At 36.1% G+C, this 20,551-nt stretch overlaps 1 protein-coding gene across 1 annotated transcript in view; it reads right to left on the bottom strand.

The window, feature by feature from the left end:
* Positions 1–20,551, bottom strand: part of HnRNP-K (Heterogeneous nuclear ribonucleoprotein K) — a 134,371-nt gene that overhangs the window by 65,951 nt on the left and 47,869 nt on the right. Inside the window, exon 4 of the mRNA XM_018509931.1 lies at positions 3,539–3,654. Within this exon, the coding sequence (XP_018365433.1) occupies positions 3,539–3,649 (111 nt within the window). The 5' untranslated portion in view covers positions 3,650–3,654. The remainder of the gene's footprint in view (positions 1–3,538; positions 3,655–20,551) is intronic.

Genomic DNA, 20,551 nt, shown 5'->3' on the forward strand with positions numbered 1-20,551 from the left:
CAAGTTTTTCTCTTACACTGTTCAAAATTCCATTAAATTTAATACATTTTTAAGTTGCACTAAAATTTGAACTTAATTTCATACCATTACATGAAATTTAATGTAAGTATTTTTTATGAAAATTTATGAAATTTAATGTCCATTACATTTAACTAACTACTGTAACTTAATTTTAAGTTAAATCATTTATTACTTTTAATTTCATTCATAACCATGAATTTCATTTATACACTGTTAGAAATGTAACCACGAGCTTCCTTTACATGTAATGAAGCTCGTGGTTATGAACAAAATTAAAAATAATGAATGATTTAACTGAAAATTTAGTTACAGTAGTTACTTAAATGTAATGAACCTGTATATTAAATTTATGAAATTTAATGTACTTTTAAAAAAATTTTATGAAAAGTACATTAAATTTCATAAATTTTCATGAAAATACCTTAAATTTTATGTACATGTACATAAATATATTTTTTAGTTACAAATACATTAAATTTAATGTAATGTCATGAAATTAAATTCAAATTAAATTCAATTGTGTAACTTAAAAGTTAATGAAATTTAAGAACATTTCTAACAGTGTAGATACATGTACCTACCTAAAGGAAGCTCGTGGTTACATTTCTAACAGTGTATATAAAATCGGGTTTTCCTTACAAACGTTTTTCCCTACAAAAAGTACGATTTTTTTATTTTGCTGAGTTATCGCGGATTAAATAAAAAGAATTTTGAGTTTGATTACTTATAAAAAAATTCTGTATCATTGTTGCGAGCGACACAGATCGATGTTAGGTGAGATAAAAGTTCATAGTGCTATGAACTTTAAATTTCAAGCAGCTATACCTTTGTAAAAAATGGAACAAAATTTAAATTTCAAAAAAGGATTTTAAAATTCAAACTCTTCCTACTTTCGAAAAGTCACTATGTCTTTTGAGTTTCTATGAATTTGATAATTTTTACATATAGAAAACTACGAGTTGGACAAAATGGGAAATTTTCTTTTCTTTTTGGAAACTTGTCACATGCTCCGAAAATATCTGCGAAAATTTTCGACTTTTTAACGTGAAAGCTTAAATTTTCCCTACAAAATCATTAAATAAAATTTTTTTTTGTTATTCAATTATCGGGGATTAAACAAAAAAAGTATTTTGACTTTGATTAATAACTCTGTCAAAAATCGTACAACAATTTTTTTTAAAAACAGGTTCTTAAAGCTGAAATTGCTTTATCGAATGGTATAATTATCAATTAAAAAAACAAACATGATACAAATAAAATAGCGCTAAGAACTTTTGTTCCAATCCAATATGAGAATATCGAAGGAAACCGCGGAGAAAGAAATAAGATAGAAAATGTAAGATAGAAAAAATATCATTCCCTATTGGTCGGCTTGTACAAAGTTACGCGATAGAATCTTCGGTATCCTCCTCCGAAAATACATCGAACAAAGGAAGCGTAAGAAAACGAGTGCTTTACTGCTCCCTTCGATATTCTCAATGCTACAATCAATCACTACCGAGCGAAAGGAGGTACAGATAGACCTCGATTCACGATATTACTTCTCTCCCGATGCCCTCGAAAGCGGGCGACGGCGGCAACGTCGGCGGCGGCGGTGGCTGCAATCGCGATATTCGCCTGCTGCGTCTTATTGTAACGCGGAGGAAATGGTGGCGCAAGAAAATATCCGCCCAGTCGAGAAACATCCGGTCTGACGATATATCGGCAATAAAGATGGAGAACTTACGGCACTAAAGGCAACCTTAAGAAAGGCACGATCTGCCTTAGGATGCACAGACGATGGACATTTCCCTCGGTCCACCGAAAAATTCCCGAGATCTCGACGCGTTCACAGATTCACCAAGATTTCCCGCGGGGGAAAGAAAGCAGCTGAGAGAAACCGATAACGGTTCGCCGAGCATGGCGACAATGACCGGAAGAGCCTCGGCTGTCCCGCGATGAAAATGGACGTGTCGGAGGTGAGGTGGTACCGTGTTACTCATATGGGAGCAACATCGTACCGTTTTACCGCACTCCCATTCGCGTACAGATACAACGGCGAAAAGAGCCAAACCGGGTACGCGTGACTGGAAAATACAGTGACCCAATGGTGAAACACGTGGGAAGCACGTCCGATCTGTTCGTTCGCATTGTCTGTTGGAACGCACGCTACACGCCCGTCGAAGAAACGAAGAAGGCGTTGTCAATCATCAACATTTCCGATCGTCGACGATTGCGACTCGGGGAACGATACAAAGGCTTCCATATCACACGTCAATAAATGTTAGGCCGACCACACACGTTCAAGTAAACTTGTTGTCAAGTATGGCTGCACAAACCACTTGTGCAAGTTTACTTGATAAATTTACTTGAACGTGAGTGACCGGCCTCAGAATCTCTTTCACCAACCATGACTAATTTTTCATTGAATTCATGGCTAACTTTTAACCGAGATTTAACTTAAAATAAGTTAAACCTCGGTTAAAAATTAACGATTAGTTGTGAAACTGGACCTAAATAAGCCCCGTGTAACTGTCGGTTAACTTAACCGAGATTGGTGAAAGAGACCCTAAGGCCCGTTTCTACAATGAGAAAAAAATGCTATTAATTCAATTAAAGTCTATATTACGGACTGTCATTAACATAAGTAATTAATTCATGTATATTTTTATTGACATAAAGGCTTGATTATTAATAATAATTTATGCCTTTATGTTAATAAAAATATACATAAATTAATCACTTATGTTAGTGACAGCCCAATATAGTTTAATTTTAATCTCGGTTTAACTAACTCTTCATCTTTTTCCAGTTCTGAGAATTAGAAAAAGATAAAGAGTAAGTTGAACTGAAATTAAAGTTAATCTACATTGGTAGAAACGGGCCTTAGTCAGAAATCGGGACAAAACAGTGTCCTCGGCAAAAACAGGCGGAAGAACGCAACTTTAAGTAGTTGCGTGGCTTTAAGTTTAAAGCCTGCTTGAGGCGATCTACAATTCGTGTCAGAGTTCAGGATAAAATTCTGTCGATAATTTTATACATCGTATATAATACAAAAAATGTTTGTAGAGTATCAAAACATACACATACATAAAATATACGCACAGAAAGAACTGTTTTGCTTTAATAAAATTTTATTAATTTAATTAGATACCTACAAATTTAATTAGATACAGGTTTAAAAATTATTTTGTTAGACGAAAAATAATTGTGGATGCTTAAACTGGTTTTTAAAACGTCACAACTTTTTACTGCATTACTCATCACACTTGAGTTCCCTACATATTTAATTATTTTGATGGTTCAACAAAATTATTTTCCGATCTGTACGTACCTAAATTTTTAGACTTTGATTCGGTAAAATTGTTCTTTCCTTGTATTAAAAGCACGTGAAATAAAATAATAAATAAAATTATAATATCAAATAACACAAAATTAAATTAAAAATAAAATTTTATCCTACAATCTGACACCAATTATAAGCGGATTTTGGATGATAGTTTCGCGATACCGCGACGTATCGATCGACGACACTCACTTTACTCGGGATGAGAAGACGGAGTTCATCGTCACCCTGTCGATAGCGCTTATGAGGGCTCGTCGGACCCCCGGAACCTGTCATAGCGCCAGCCTCGGCTTCTCTCTTCATTATTCCTGAAACATATAGATAAAGAATTCTTCAGAAAAGATTCGTTTCCTCCGTTGCATCGCATCGCGAACTCCCCGTCTGACAGACGTAAATAATAGAATAGATTTACATAATCGGATCCGGTTTTTTACAGTTTCGTACGTCATCTCCGGCATGAACACATAGCACGCATTTGTCGAAACTATGATATGTATCGATAGATTACCAACACACCATCAATCTGATTGACGATCTCGCGTGGCCAATGCGATTTCTTTGACCGGATAAATGCAATAAAAGACGGCGTATGAACGCACGTCACCTCGTAAAACGGCTTTCCCACGCCAGTGGCATCATTAAGGTGAACGAGGCGATTTAACGGACGATGAATTACGATGCCACGCACAGTCCGTAATACGTGCTAACGTATACAGATTTATGTGTCCATAACGTCCCGTGAAAAAAGGTCGATCCCTCGAAAAGTTCTTTCATTAACCAGAATTCATTAGCCAGAATTGGTATACAACAGTTCTTAAGTTTACGCATACTACATACGACATGTCTCAGTGAAAAAACATGCACAGCTATCTTAAGTTATTTTAAGCTATAATGGCTGGTGTTACGGTTAACTGCTGATAAACGACGGAAATATCTCCGGAATGATAAACTCGGCGAGATTAGAATTTAATTATTTCTACTTTCCATTGCCGACGGCTCTTTCCATTGAGACTGCTTTAAAGCAGAAGCGACAATTAATTCTCCGTGAGTCGCGATAACTCTTTCCTACGTGCGTCGTCGGTACTCGCGCAGGATGCGCACCACCGAAGATTCATTGCACAATTACAGATTTAGTTCCTCCGAGTGACCGGTCGTGGGCGTGAGAATGCCGGGACCGGCGTTAATTCCTCGATTTCTTTCCCCGAAATACGATAAACTTCCTAATACGTCGATTTTCGTTAACCCGATTAAACTTTCCCAACATCTAATATCTGGCGAACGAATGAATCAGGAATCAATTAGGAGGCTACGGATATCTCTTAAAAGCTGCTTTTAATACTTTTAAGCTGCTTTCTATACATTACAGTAATGCACAACCTTCTTTAAAAGTCATTTTCAAAGGACCGTTTTCAGAAAAAGGAAAAATTTTACCGGCATGTTTATGTAATTATATCGTAAAATAAGAAATATAATTTGATATTTTCCGCTATGAATCAGATTGCACTACCTTACAATATATATCCAACATTGGAACAAAATTTAATAAATTTTTATAAACATTTGTTTGAATAGTACTAACTAAATATTTATTAAACATTTTTAATAAATTTAAACATATTTATTTGGTAAGAACAATTAATTTAAATATCATTATTTGTATTGAATAAATATTTATTTACTGTAAATAAATGTTTCGTTCGTACAACTTGAACAAATATTTATTAAAATTTAATAATTTTTTCAATGAATAAATTTTTTTTCCATCATCTAGTTAAAATATACGGTCATGCAAATGTACAATAGTATCGATTCTCTCAATATTATAATTATGCATTATTTGCGTACGTATAGCAAAAGAGAATCAAATTTTGCCAAAATCAATAGAGATTATGTATTTAAATTGACACGATAATCGCTGTTTATCTGCTCACCAGTCCAGAATGTTTAATGTAACACGATTGAACTGCGAATAATTAATTACATAATCAGTCTGTTTGATCGAAGAACAGTGAGGCTAACCACACAATGGCGTTCAATGTTCTCCGGTAATAATACACGCGACATATCCTCATGATATCACGATCACATAAAGCTTTGTTAACTAAACTCACATGCGGCCCGTGTCTTCGATATATCCAATAGACGAGTCAATTCCCTCAGAAATTCCGTCGTGCGGGATTGCAAGGTTATCCTTGTTCTTCGAAGAGAGGAAACGAAACGAAAATGTAATGCGCCGGAGTTGCCGACTACCATTTCTCGGCTTGTGCCGCGCGTTTAGCATAGAAATCGCGGCTACACGCGCAGCATACGGAAACATACCTAGCAATGGGAACACCGTAATATAAGATTATAGGCAGTTAAGGGAGAATGTAGAAACTTGCGCGCGACATATTTCTAACGAGGCGACGCGCTATGTGCGAGTGCGTGTCTCGATATCATTGCATTGCATCGCATTGCATCGCATTGCATCGCATTGCATCGCGTTGCATCGCATTACAACGCGATGAGTCCTTTCCAACAAACATATCTTCCATACAAATAGAAATAACGATCGTGCCTTTCGTTTGACTTCTTTAATGTTTAAGTCACAATTTTACCATAAAAATAAATTATAACTAATAATGACTCCTTAAAATTCAATATCTTAGGTAAAGAAAGGGCATAAACAGGGTTGACAAATGAATTTTAAAATTCCCCGACTTTTCCAGGTTTTACAAATGAAAATAGAAAATTTTCTATGAGTAATATAAAATATGTAACTTTTAACATTTAGACTCAAGGATTGTAAAGGAAAGCTAGTCTATATTAATAAAAATAACGTAAAAAAAGCTTAGTAGTATAGTACAATTTTGAGTGCAAATTCAAACCACAGTAAAATAAATTAGTTTTGGAAAAAAAGAATGTAGTTATGACGAAAAAAAGGGATCAAATAAAAATACTAAATAAAATATAAATTTTAATTATTTTATCAAAATCGTTTAAAGTGTGCAACGTTTAAACGTGCTTGACTATAAACGTCAGATATAATATTTAAAAAATTATACCAATTATTTGGAATATAGGAGCTGTTTCAAGGAATTGAGCAAATTTCGAAATTCCAGACTTTTTTGCATTTTTCCCTGATTTTTCCGGGTTTTCCAGGTCTGTGGCAACCCTGATAAGAGTCCTAAGATATCACAATTTTACATAACGTAAAAATCATTAATTTCGCCCGCTTTCGAACCGAAAGTCCAGATACGTTCAGAGTATAGTCCAACTGTTTAACAGTTTCCTGAGTAATTCCCGAATTAATTTTTTCTTTTCGACTCTACACGCTTCCATGGAGCGTGGCGTAATGTTAACCGCAGTTTTAAACCCGTGACGTGGCAGTAAAGAACACTCTTTGTACTCGGTATGCAAACCAAATATGCAAACGAAACGCGCGGACTGAACTGGGTCGTACCCGTTGTATTCGAGACCGAGGTTGATTATAAACGCACGCGACCACAATGACGAAAGAGCTAAGCTGACTTGGCTTTAATCATCTTCAAGTTGGACAATCGTGATAACGATAAAACGTGCACCAGTCAAATGTTTTGACGGATAAGAGAAAGAGCGCACGGTAAAGTAAAGATAAAATGTCGGCCAAAATTGTTACGTCGTTTATGAAAAATAATAAAAATTGTATCGTATCCATGAACACGCAGGAAAAGAACAGGTTTGTTGAAGTATTTAAAAATGGATACAGATTTAAAAATAATTTTGGGCCGTCAAAATAATTATGTGAATAAAGTAAAAATAATTATGTACATTCTAAATTTCTTGCAGTGAAATCTCAATTCAAGAAAGTGAAAATACAACCATTCTTCACTTTTTTTAAAGAGTGATAATTTTCACTCTTTTTGGAGTATTTTCACTCCTTTGATGTGAAAATTCAATTTAAAAAGAGTGAAAATTGTCTTTTTCAAGAAGTGAACTATTTTCACTTTTTTTTCAAGGGTGGTTGCATTTTCACTTTCTTGAAGTGAGATTTCACTGCAAGAAATTTAGAGAATACACTAAAAAATATGGGTGTAGATTAATAACGTGGTGTCTATATAACTCTCACCGTGTTAATGTTAATATTAACATGAACAAGAATTCAGGGTTGCAGAAAATAAATTTTAAAATTCCCTGACTTTTTCAGATGAAAATGGAAAATTTTCCATAACTAATAAAATATGTAAATTTTAACATTTAGACTCAAGGATTGTAGGAAAGCTATATTATTAAAAACGCAAAAAAAGTTTAGTAGCATAGTAAAATTTTGGGTGCAAATTCAAGCCAGTAAAAAATAAATTAGTTTTGAAAAAAGAATGCAATGTGTGTGTTACGACAAAAAAGAGGGATTAAATAAAAATACTGAATAAAAGATAAATTTGAATTGTTTTGTTAAAATCGTTTAAAGTGTGCAAGTTTTGAACTATAAACGTCAAATAGAATAAAAAATTATAACAATTATTTGGAATAGGAGCAATTTAAGGAAATAGTGAGCAAATTCTGAAATTCCAGACTTTTTTACATTTTCCCTAACTTTTCCCGCTTTTCATGACCAATTTCAATTTTCCTGACTTTTCCAGGTCTGTGGCAACCCTGAAGATGTGGATTTTAAACCCTTGGTGTAAATGTCAACACTACCATGGTGGATTTAAAACAAATATTAAATACATATAGTATCAAAGTGACATCCATATTTTTTTAGAATGTAAGAAACTCGAGCATTATAGCAACTAACGCTGCAAAAAATTTTAATATTCTAGCAATCAATTCAAGCGTCCTCGACATACTTATTTTAATAGTCCAACAAAGTTTATTTTTACATTTGTATCTAGTTAAATTTTTAGACACTTCCATAAAGCGATTTTTCCCGTGCGATTACATATATAGAGAAAAGATTTCTTTAAATTAAACAAATTTATGCATAAGAATAATCTAACCAAATGAATGTTCAAATTATGAATGTAATTTGCATTAAAACTAAAAGTTAAATTCGTTTCAATGCAACAAATATAAATAGAACTCTCGAGTCCAAATAAATCTTTTTCTCGGTAATACATTGTTATGGATTTTCTATAATATGGATTTGACATAAACACAACAGTCGGCCGACACTTTGTCTATCGTATACTTTTGGTCTAAAAATACCTAGTCGCGGAATAACCGAGCTGAACGCAATATAATTCCGTTTTACTTAATAATTACAAAATAGATCGCCGGATATATATACCTACAGATATAAGATAACGTGGAAACTTTCTCCCCGAGCGACGCAATTTCCGTGCTTATTTACGAGAGTAACAAATAGTATTATTTTTATAGCCGCGTCAAAGCGAGCATCGCGCTTCGGACAATTCGATCGGATAATTTGCAAGACCACGAGAAATACTACGAGGGATTCAACAGCAATTACTTTCTTGTCGCGAGAGGGTTGCACGTGCGACTCTGCGAGGGAAGATCGAGGATACGACCCGGGGTTAATAACAATGTTGGCGGGACGCAAATGGAAATTAAAGCGACGCGGCGGTATCTAGATGCCCCGTGTGTTGCATACGCACGCGATGAAAAAGCGGGACGGCGGAATCGATACAATGGTACACCTAGTAGATACCGACACGCGACATTAATAATTTGCAACAATTTCGCGGTAAAAGGGCACTTTTCCGATTCGCGACCGACTTATTTTTTATTCTTTCCCGGCGTACCGAGAATAACTTCAACGGAACGCACAAAAATATCTTCGACGAGCGATGCGAATTAAAAGTCCACGAAACTGTCGTCGGGTCATCGCGCACTGAGATTGACTGTGTTCAACAGAAGAAGCAGCTTTGCAACTGTTATAAAATTATATAGTAATAAATAGTAATAAAAAAAGGCAATAGGAGTCGTCGCTAGATGTAATTGCGCAGTGTCAATTATTAAAATTAACTATCTTACGTACCATGTTACAATAATTTAAACGGCCTGAATGTTTTGGCGCATATTTGGGCCATCTTCAGCAGAAATGATGATAAACTGTTGTATCATTGTGTAATTTTATGATGTCTGTGATAAGGTGAGAGTCTTCATCAAGAAATTTGTTTACCATTGCAGTTTATAGACTGATTAGTAACCGAAAGCCTCAATCTTAACCTACGAAACCACGAACATGATATAATTATAAAGAAGATTTGATTAATCACTGTCAACTTGAATATAAAGCGACGTACATTATACACGAGTCAAAAATCGTTAACAGACTCGATATTACTATTTATTATTATATTAAATATAAAAAGTCCATTAATCTATTGTTTTTTTTTATTGTTATGAAATTGTTTAATACGATTGGTCTCGTCCTTGGTTCCTCACTGGATTTAAATGCATAAACCAATCATATTGAGCCTATTCTATAATTGCGTAAGTGATTGTGGTTGTATATAAGTGTGGAAATGTCCACTAAGGAGGCCAGACTCGAAGCTTTGTGGTCGGCCGCAGCGTTTCGTCCTTGTCCCACACTGCTAGACTCATCAGTAAGGCGATGTAGTGTGGGACTTGCCTTAGCCCACACAACGAGACGCCTGGAATGAATCCAGAATAATATTCTATTTAAAGGGAATTCGCGCGGCGCGGTGCTTATGCGAACTGAATGAGTCCCGTGGACCTCTAGTGGCGAGTTACCACATAAGAATTGATCAATTACAGTTGAATATGAGGAGAATATTCGATTGTGATTCATCAATTCTTACAACCAGTTACAACTACACTCTAAAAAATGTCGGTGTCACCACGAGTACGTAGATTTAAAATCCTGAGTTTAAAATTAAAATCATGACGTTAAATCCACACTATGTTAGTGTTAATTTGACACCAACACGGTGAGAATTATATAGACACCGCATAGTGTTAAGTTCGCAGCGCTATTTTTTACAGTGTAAGCTCACGCAATTGTAGAATAGGCTTTAAAGGATTTGCAATTGTAAACTGCCTTTTCTACTAAACGCAGTCATTGTTCTCCGAGGTGTGAAATACTACGTGTCCCTGAGATCGTACAGTACATGCAGATTTTCAAGTATTTTTAAAACTGAATTTAAAAAACAAGATATTAGTTATATATATTTTTGAGAGTATTTAATAAAATATTTAATAAAATGTGTGATTGTGTACCATACAAGCGCCATTTGTGAAATTATATTTTTTAGCTCGAGTCTACGGTGCGAGCATCGATCCGCGACGGGTGCGTGACCGCACTTTTCGTGACACACGGGCCGAAAAAGCTCTCCTTGCCGCACTCCCCTTCAAAGGCAAAGAGGGTTTCCACCCAAGCGAGTCTCATCGTGTCGCGCGAGAGAAATCGAATGACGAAATGATAGAGGGTGCAACGTGGCGTTCGATCATGTATACGTGCGTGTTGTCCCGCTTGTACGTAAAAAGAAAAGACAAAAGAGAGAGAGAGAGAGAGAAAGAGAGAACGAAAAGGAAGAACGGAGATGGCGTAGTGGATGGCGAGGCACGTGAGAGAGGGTGGAAAAAAAGGGCGCCACGGAGTCTACAGTGGTAGTGGCGTGAGGCGCCTGGAAGTCCACTCTCGGCAGGAGTGCAGCGACTAACTAGTCCATAACCAGTCCGCACGCTAGTCCATAAGTGATATATTGGCACGTGAGACGAGAAGAAACGACAAGAAGACCGAAGGCGGTTCGACCGGCGCGCGGCGCGCGGCGATCGAAGGAAGATGGCAATTAACCCTTCATTGCGCGCGATGCTCCATTTCGATAATGCGGTCATTACACGAGGTTGAATCCTTTCCAGACGCACCTCTCGTTTCTCGGCAACTTCGATAATTGGCCTTGCCGCGATTTACGGTGGGTTTACAAATCCCTCGTTCCCGAGCATGAATACCTTTTCATATCTTTATGTTCGACACGGTTGATATATGTAAATAGCGAGCAATTTGTTATTTAAATTAAATCATCGTTTCGCGACGCAGTATACCAATAAAAAAAACCATTAAATTTTAATAAACATTTGTTTGAATATAGTTCTAAATAAATATTTATACTCAATTGAAATATATGTAATATATATTTAATTACAAAAAAAACATTAATTTAACTATAATTTTCTTATTGAGCAAATATTTATATACTGTAAATAAATGTTTATCTAGTTTACGTTTCAGTTAAATATATTTACTATTCAAAGAAATATGTATTAAGATACAGTATATTTTTTTTGTGTACCTTTGATATCAACGTGGAAACTTTTTCAAGCGTTAAATGCACAACGTCTGTTAGTCGAGTACTCTTGAAACTTCAATTTCGAGTTACTATCCAATCGACGAAGTCTGGCACGGACACGGTGCTATACTATATGCTCTTCAACTGCGTATCACGAACCATGGTCAATTAAAACAAGTAGATACCATAGTATATAACCCGATTAACCAAAGTACCGTTAAAGTTTCACAGGGAAGCATACCGCTTCGGGAGAAATGTAATCAGTTCGACGTTATAACATCGTTCTCATATTTCTACTTACTATTCATATACAAATTTATGCAAGCGATTCGTTTTCCCATTAGAAATATCAGAAGACGGAAAAAAGCAAGGAGGGAGGAAAAGAGGATGAAAGTCTGACGAAAACGAGGAAGTGTATCGACAGCAATATCATCGAGAGTTAAGCGACCAATCGAACTATTTCAATTTTCCCGAAAGTTTGATGAAAGAGGAACGCAAGTAGCAGTCACGATGCCAGTATATCCATCACAGCACTGCTTCTTCGAAGATCGGATAATAGTGTTCCATACTGTTATATATTGTCCAAGTAATTATTTCGTCGCCACGCAGACGGCGAATAATTGCGGCAACGACGCGACGCTGGCAATCCCAGCATCATGGAAATTGCACGACGCGCGAGTCGCCGCGAAAGTATCGGATATCGATAACTTCCTTCATTCAATATTTGAGATATATCGCGCCACGATATATCGACCTGTCCATCCCCGAAAATCGTGATAAAAGATTTGACGCTTAAAACGCTTTTTGAAAAAAAAAAAACAAAAAATACTCTCTAAGGCCCAGTTCCACAACTCACGGTTAACTCTTAACCGAGGTTCAACTTATTCATTGTCTCTTTCCAATTCTCGAATTGGAAAGAGATGAGAAACAAATTGAACTTCGGTTAAGAGTTAACCGTGAGTTGTGGAACTGGGCCTAAATCTCTAAACTAGTGGATAATCACTGATATCAGTGCCAAGTATGCCACTGGTAATCAGTGAGTGAAATGTGAAATTCCTACCCTAGAGCTAACCTTTATTATGTGATCTAATTAATTTTATTTTAGTGCATAAATTCAATGAATATAGTATTAGAAGATTGAAATTAACATATAAATATCAATATTTTAGGATATATAATGCTCAAACCTTCTTTCTTTTTTAATTAAACTTCACTGATTATCCAGTGCCAGATACGTCACTGGGTGATTAATGAATAGTGGCATACTTGGCACTGATATCAGTGATTATCCACTGATTTAGATGTAGAGAGTATATATCCGTGTTGTAAGAAAAAAAATGAAGCATTTGCGCACGTTTCTTGTCCAACTGAGGATATGAAGGACCGAGATGCGACAAAGCGCACAGAGGATTGAGGGAAGTACACGGCGGTTTACAAACGACGGATCGTCGACTACCCGTGGACGAGGAAAAGCGTCGTAAAAGAGAAAAAGGGACAAGGGGGATATCTTGCGGAAAGGAACCTCGATGCCTTGGTGCTCACTCGTCGTCGTCGTCGTACAAAGCTGAGAGGGAAGAAGGGGGTCCATAGACCGGACAGCGGAGTCCCATAAATCCAAGTCGTCGTTGCAACGAAAGAAGCTTGTTTACCGTTTTTGCTTCGGACCTCTCATCTGGCTTCTCCTTTCATTCCGCGCGCGCTCGCGCACGTTTCCCGCCATCACGGCCCTCTTCCTGTTTCCTATCTCGGCCCCCCAACGTTGATTCCCACCGGGATATCTCGTAATTTCATAAACTGCCCCGGTCGCGTGCACTTTATACCCGCACGATCGATTTATCCCTGATTTACAAGTCAAGGATCGGTAATGTTCCGAATGCGAGATTCTCTCATGACGAAGATGTCCGATAGGATGTTTTTCGTTGGCGAACGTTTGGAGCATCTCCAACATTCTATTCACAGTTGCCATCTCTTCGGACTAGTATTCCGTCAGAGGATGATTTTCAAAAGGAAAAATAGTGGATTTGGCACAATATTTTGTTACTTTTATTTAAAAAAAAAACAGTCATCTAGATTAGCCTGTTGGCGGATATCCATTTTTTAAATTGGAGGAAAGTCCAGTTTATTGCTGTTCTCTCATGTCATTTGACTGTGCCAATAAAATCCTTACACTAAATTTTAATAAATATTTGTTTGAATAGTTCTAAATTAATATTTACTAAATGTAAACATATATTTATTTAATACGAAATCCATTAATTCGATTTAACTATCATATTTTATCGAGTAATTATTTATTTACTGTAAATAAATGTTTACTTAGTTATACTTTAGTGAATATAAATTGTAACTGGTTTGATCCAATGTTGAGACGAATTCCTTCTATGCTTGGGGTGAGTCACCAGTTTTTTAAAGTTAATTTGTAACTTGTTGGATAGAAATATTTATAAGATAATTTTAATGTTTCGAATTTCGAATAGATTACAACATCAAATCTGTTAATCTAATAATAATTTTTTCTTGGAAATGAAGGGATATTTTGAATTTGTATTACTGAGGATGGTTCCAAAGTGAACTGACACGTATCCTTATTTTTTGGAATAAAGATTCTATTTTCTGGATCAAGGATTTAAGACTGCGTATTAACACCACGCTGACTCTCATTCGCCGTTTTTCTTTTTGATTTTTTTGTTATTGAATTTGGGAGAGTCCGTAAGAAGATTACATTACTACTTCGTTATACTATTCAAAGAAATATGTATTAGGTTTTAGTAAATTTTTTTCAGTGATATCAAAAGATTTTTACCAAAAATCCCACCAAATTTTTATCATCTAGTCACCTCAATACTACTATTTCTTTATAAAGAAAAAGTTGTAAAAATTCATAGTAATCGGAGATTTTTTCTGCTTGACCCGAAAATTCGTCCAAAAAGCCTCTGACCAAAAACTGAAGGTGGCATCATAATTCTATCCCATTTAGAGTGAGTATAAAGAGAGTGGCGTCAATTAGCCGGAAGTCGCCATTTTGTGTCCTATATCTGGGGTATCTATATGACGCGATTGCTCATCTTAACTTCTTCTTTCTTTAACGTTGTCTTCTAACTAACAGTAAGGACACTTAATGTTATACCCACTTTAATCCCATTCCTACACGCATGTCAGTATATGATTTCGATAGGCTAACGCAACTAAATATTTGCTGCTACAACCAAAAACTGATTGCTGCAGCCGATTAAAAATGCTATGTCATATTTTACTATCTAAATTTTTGCAGCAACCAATCTTTTCTTTCAGTGTAAAAAAAAAGTATTTTAAGGCAACAATGTTCTTTCTCGACGCAATGATTATAAAGAAATCATTTTATATCAATTAAGAGAAATAAATCTAATTTCGGTTAAATATTTCAAAGTGAATTTACACCCAACATATCCAATTCTGCAAACCGCATGCCAAAATCTTTTTCGGTCATGAAACGCAATCGTGAATAGAATTAGAGTAGTAATATCACAAATTAAATTAACAAGCAATTTAATAATTTTTTATGCTAATAATCATCTTACAATTAGAAGGTTATTAATAATTTGATAAATCATTTTATTCTCGTTTTCTCTTTAAACGATCGCTACTTCCTCGAGATCAGCGAGGAATGTTGGAGATATGCGCAAAAACCTCCTCGCGATCTACTTACAAAGGCATCTGTGTTTCAATAAATTGCGAGTTCGGATGAACCAAGACGGAAGTTGTTGCGAGATACAGAAATTGCCAGGTGGAGATGAAAAAAGAAACAGGGGATTGGCCAGTACCATAAAACGCGATGAACGTATCGGCACTAGTAAGCAGGCGATGCACATAAAAAGCGATATACCAGAGCGCGCTATTCGCGGTTCGAAGTACCGTAAACCTCGGTCGTCGGAACGAGAGGCACGTTTCCTGTTTTTCCTACTGTGTTCTTGCGGCTTTCGCTTCACACGATGACTCCTTGTAACGATACTCCCGGACTTTTCGTGCTGTCACGTTTTCTCATCGCGAGCCAAAATATTTTCCCTCGAGTACGTTTTAATTCGCGCCAGAGCGCCGTAAAATAATAATTTTTTTAAAGTCTTCAATAAAAAAAAAATCGTGCTACCTGCATATAAATAACGTGCCAAAAACCACTCTCTCATTGTTTTTTTTAAATACAACTTTAATGCACGGCAAAAACATAACAGTGGCAAAACTCTGGGAGAGAGAGAAACGTTAAATGAATCGCGTACGTTTTATCGATTAAAGCTCGTGGTAAAAGGAGTTTGTTTAACATCGTTCTATCAAGCGTTATCTATTTCTCTCTGGATATCTCGATATTCTCTTTTCACAATTATATCTGTTTCGTCAATTTTTTGTGGTATATATTATGTATATAGCATGAAAATAAAAAAATATTGCGATATCGTATCAATTTCCTCGTTTCGATTAATCACAGACATTATACATTTTCTAAATAAACTTTGATTGATTAAATAAAAGTGCTCAGTTCTACAGGCTATTTTTCGTAAATCGCCGCAAGATATAAAAAGTCGCTTAATGAGTTGGACGAATCAGACATATGATGCGTCGGGTGAACGACATTGTTAAGCAGAAAATAAAATCGACCGTTCACGCGTGACGAGTACAACCGCATGGAAATTAGTATGAATAAGGATGAACGTTGCATATGTGCACATACTTCGCGATCGCGACCGAGCATAATGTTCGACTTGGACGGGCAAAAAGGGGTCCTGGGGGAGGAGGACGGAGGAAGGGAGGTCCGTCGGCGGGACTGGCAGGTGAACCGCGAGATTATTGGCCGAGACTAAGCGGAGTTGGCTTAGAAATTCGACGTTTGACGTCAGTATATATGAGAGACGCGTCTGCTAATGCACGCGTCGCGCACCATTCGCTCTTCGGGGACCTCGAAATAGAATGATTAACGCCACTGAACGCCTGTAAAATTCGATACCCGGTATGCGAGACGTCCCCGTTTTGCTTAGGGAATGGTACTCGAAGTTGGCTGAGACGCACTGCGCTACGCACTCTCTAACTAAATCTGAATCAGTGAGTAATTACCGATATGAATCTCAAGTACGCCGCTGGGAATCAGTAAATTCACATTGAAATTCAACTGAAAAAATCAATAAAACGTGGAATCCCTAACCCAGTTGACCTTGATTTGTTATACAAATTCAATCTATGTGGTATGGAAAATGCAATTATCGGTATTTTAATTACATAATGCTGAAACTTCCTTTCTTTCTCAGTTGAATTTCACTGATTAGCCAGTGCCAAGTTATGCCACTGGGTGATTACCCACTAATTCGATTTTATACCCGTTTCTATCAATGTAGATCAACTTTAATCGCGGTTCTTGCTCTTAATCTTTTTCTAATTCTTAGAACTAGAAAAAGGATTAATTGAACCAAGATTAAAATTAAACTACATTGGTAGAAACGGACATTAGAGCTAGAAAGATGAGGAATTAGCTGAACCAAGATTAAACTTACACATTGGTAGAAATGGACATTTAGAGAGCCTACGAAACACTCCGTTCCTACTGAAGAGAAATATGCTTGAAGAAATATGCAAAATACGGATACGCAAGAAGATTGGAAAGCCGGAAGTCTGAACGGACGTAGTTGCGTGGCAACAACATAGCCAAATAGAGATTTCTCTATGCAGCCGCGACCTTAGCAAGAGAGCAGCAGTGTTTAACATGTCAAATGTGATGGTAAAGATATGCGATTTATTCGTGCTCGGCTTCAAAATTCTCTGTACAAAATATATCTAAACGGTACAAAGTTGCGGAATACTCGAAACTACAGAATCTATAATTTACACACCAATGGATCCGCATAGATGAAACTCTAGCATCGTTATTTGAACATCAAACAATTAATTGACGACTCATGTTCCCAACATGAATATTATTCGCACACGTAGATATGCTCTGTTCGAAATTCCGCGCAATTTGCACGGTTGTGCAAAGATGTTTCACTGACGATGACCTATTTGCAGCATTTAGGTATAATCACTGTAATAGGATTGTCCCTTTTGTACTTGATATAAATCAAGTTAAGCTTTGTGCCGGCTAATACTGGTAAGGCGATCGCGTAATATAATATCATCGCACCTTAAAGATGAAATAATTTAAAAAGAATAATGAAATATTCATTTATTATATATAACAATTGTTATATATTAGTATACATTATTTTATTAATTATATATTACTTCATAATTCGTATTTTAATTAAATGTTAATATTACATTAAATTAAATATTGCGTATATTCGGTGGATGACTGTAGTTCGCTTTAACGAAATACAATAAAATACTAAAAATCGACAATATTGCTGAAAGCTCTTGTAACGAGAACATATCGTTTTTGCGATACATATACGCAATTAAAAAATCATTTTTCCAATGCAAATATAATCATCCTGAATAATATCAAACAATATTCGTTAGAGAATAGAATAAATTGATATTTTACTTCTTTATTAAAATAATTGACGAAATTTCCTTTAGCAACGAGATTCAACGATCGTATCTATCTTTGGGAAAACGAAACAGGAATCGATCGTCGCGCATACGTTTCTGCGGCTGACGATCCAATTATTTCCATAAGGCGAACATCTAACGAGCTTCCACGTTCCACGTGCACTCCCGCCCGTTCATCCATCTACCCATCTATCCATCCATCCATCCATCCATCCATACATACATCCATCCATACATCCATCCATTCGCCGCCCATCCATCTATCCATCCACCCAACCGTTCGTTCGTCCAGTCGGCCAAGCTTAAAATTAGACTCTATGAAACGAACAATCCGGAAGCGAACAAGACTGAGCAAGCTAGTACTAAATTTATTTAGCGCGAATGTGAATTCCGTCCTGTGTCCGCAAATTCATTCATTCATTCATTCAACCGGTACAAATCGGCCGAGGTGCTCTCTCTCTCTCTCTCCCTCCTATAACGGCTATTTGAACAATTGCCGCGATAGCTTCACTGAAACGTAGCAGAACGACCGACTGTAAGATTATTCGGACCATAATGTAAAAAGAAAAGCGTAACATTGCACAGTGATAGCAATCAAACCGGAAACAACCAATCAAATTTCATCAGAGATTCCTGTATATAATGGCGCTAATGTACTGAAACAGCTAATCAAATTTGACCAAAAATTCACTCTCCTATAAAATCTATAGTGTCAAATTTAACCTAATGTGAGTCGCCACTGCTCCTACTAAATATATCGTTATTTTTAAGTAAAATGATAATTAAATTTGACACTATATAATGTTAAATTGATACTGTATAGTGTCAAATATAATCATTGTCTTAGTAAAAAATAATGATATTGAGTAGGAACAGTGGCGATTCACATTAAGTTAATTTGACCCTATAAAATTTAACAGTGTACTGCGCATCCACGGGAATGGTACACCTTTCTTTTTACATCATGATTTGGACAAACGTTGCTCTGAATTCTCGTCTCGAGTGGACATGAGGTACGGCCTCAAACTTTCTTGGAATCGACGAAAAGGTCCAGGCGTTTATTTTGACAGCCAAAGTTGGCTAGAAAGTAATTATTTGTCCGCACAATATTAATCAACGTTTACAGAATTGCACGAGCGCATTCTCTTTTTCTCTGCCTATGTTACGCTACTCGTTAAGGAGCATTTTGTTAGACTGTCTTTGATTAATATTACGTAATATTATGCTGCATTTTTGGACGAATTTTACGGTGGGCATTAATTACGCCGGAGGCGTTGTTTGCAGGAATTCCCGCGTAACGGTCGTAAATTTGTAAACCTAAGTAGCGAATTTACCGTATGGAATGTTTCGCAAGTTGTGCGCGTAACTTGTCATGTCTCCATGATTTATCAATCTTTAATTCTCCGGTAGCAATTATTTCAACGCGACGCAATCTAGCTGTGCAAGAACTATCTGTTCGAAACTGTTATTTGTTCTGGGAATGTCAACAATTTGGCGCGAATGCATTTCCGAGAAGCGTCACGTAATATAGCAATAAAATTTGCTAGCCACTAGAGAAGTGAGGTGGTTTAACAGCCGACCTCTAAATGTATTCCTCGCTACGATATCGTAAACGAGGAGTGTCATAAAAGAAAATCGTTAGCTCCTGGGAAAACGTGCCAAAGCTGACATCAACCTAGTTGCAACAAGAGCAATAATTAGTCGGGAAACGCAATCCTTAAAGCTATTTATGCCATAGTCGTCGACGTAACAATAGGGAAAGAGAGCAGAAAACTCATAAAATTATCAACTGTGAATGCGAAACGAAAATACGTCGCGTTTCACCGATCCTAATGTTCTACTGAGGTCGATTGACAATTAAGATGACGCATCGAATTTACATATCATTTTTAAATGCGTTAAACACATTAGCTCTAATCGGTATTCACAGGTCCAGCGGACATTTTCTTCAATCATGTTGTAATAAATTGTTTATAATAAATGTCCTTGACGCATAATTTTCAGTCACATAATTTTTTTCTTTGGATTTTAACCTTCAAAATGAAAAGAAATCGTTTAATTGCAAACTTTAAGTAAAGATACATTGATTTAAAATACCTACATTAGACCCGCGCACGGAAAGAACGATTTTCCTAAAATATCTAAAAATTTAGATACATACTTACAGATCTCAAAATAATTTTGTTGGACCGTCAAAATAATTATGTAGGTATAATAACTCAAGCATAATGAGAAATGCAGCAAAAAATTTTGACATTCTATAAATAATCAGTTTGAGCATAATTGATGGTATCCAGCAAATCTAGTCAGTCAATTCAAGGATAATTCCAGGACATTTCGGATAAAAATGTTTTCCAGGATTTATCCATCGGTTAATTTTCATGATTTAATTAATTTTCATCGATTCATGCAATATTATATGCTTTGTATATTCAAGTTAGAATTTTATACGAATGAATTAAAA

Source organism: Trachymyrmex cornetzi, unplaced genomic scaffold, assembly GCF_001594075.2.
Source record: "Trachymyrmex cornetzi isolate Tcor2-1 unplaced genomic scaffold, Tcor1.1 scaffold321, whole genome shotgun sequence".
In the NCBI taxonomy this organism is placed as follows: Eukaryota; Metazoa; Arthropoda; class Insecta; order Hymenoptera; family Formicidae; genus Trachymyrmex; species Trachymyrmex cornetzi.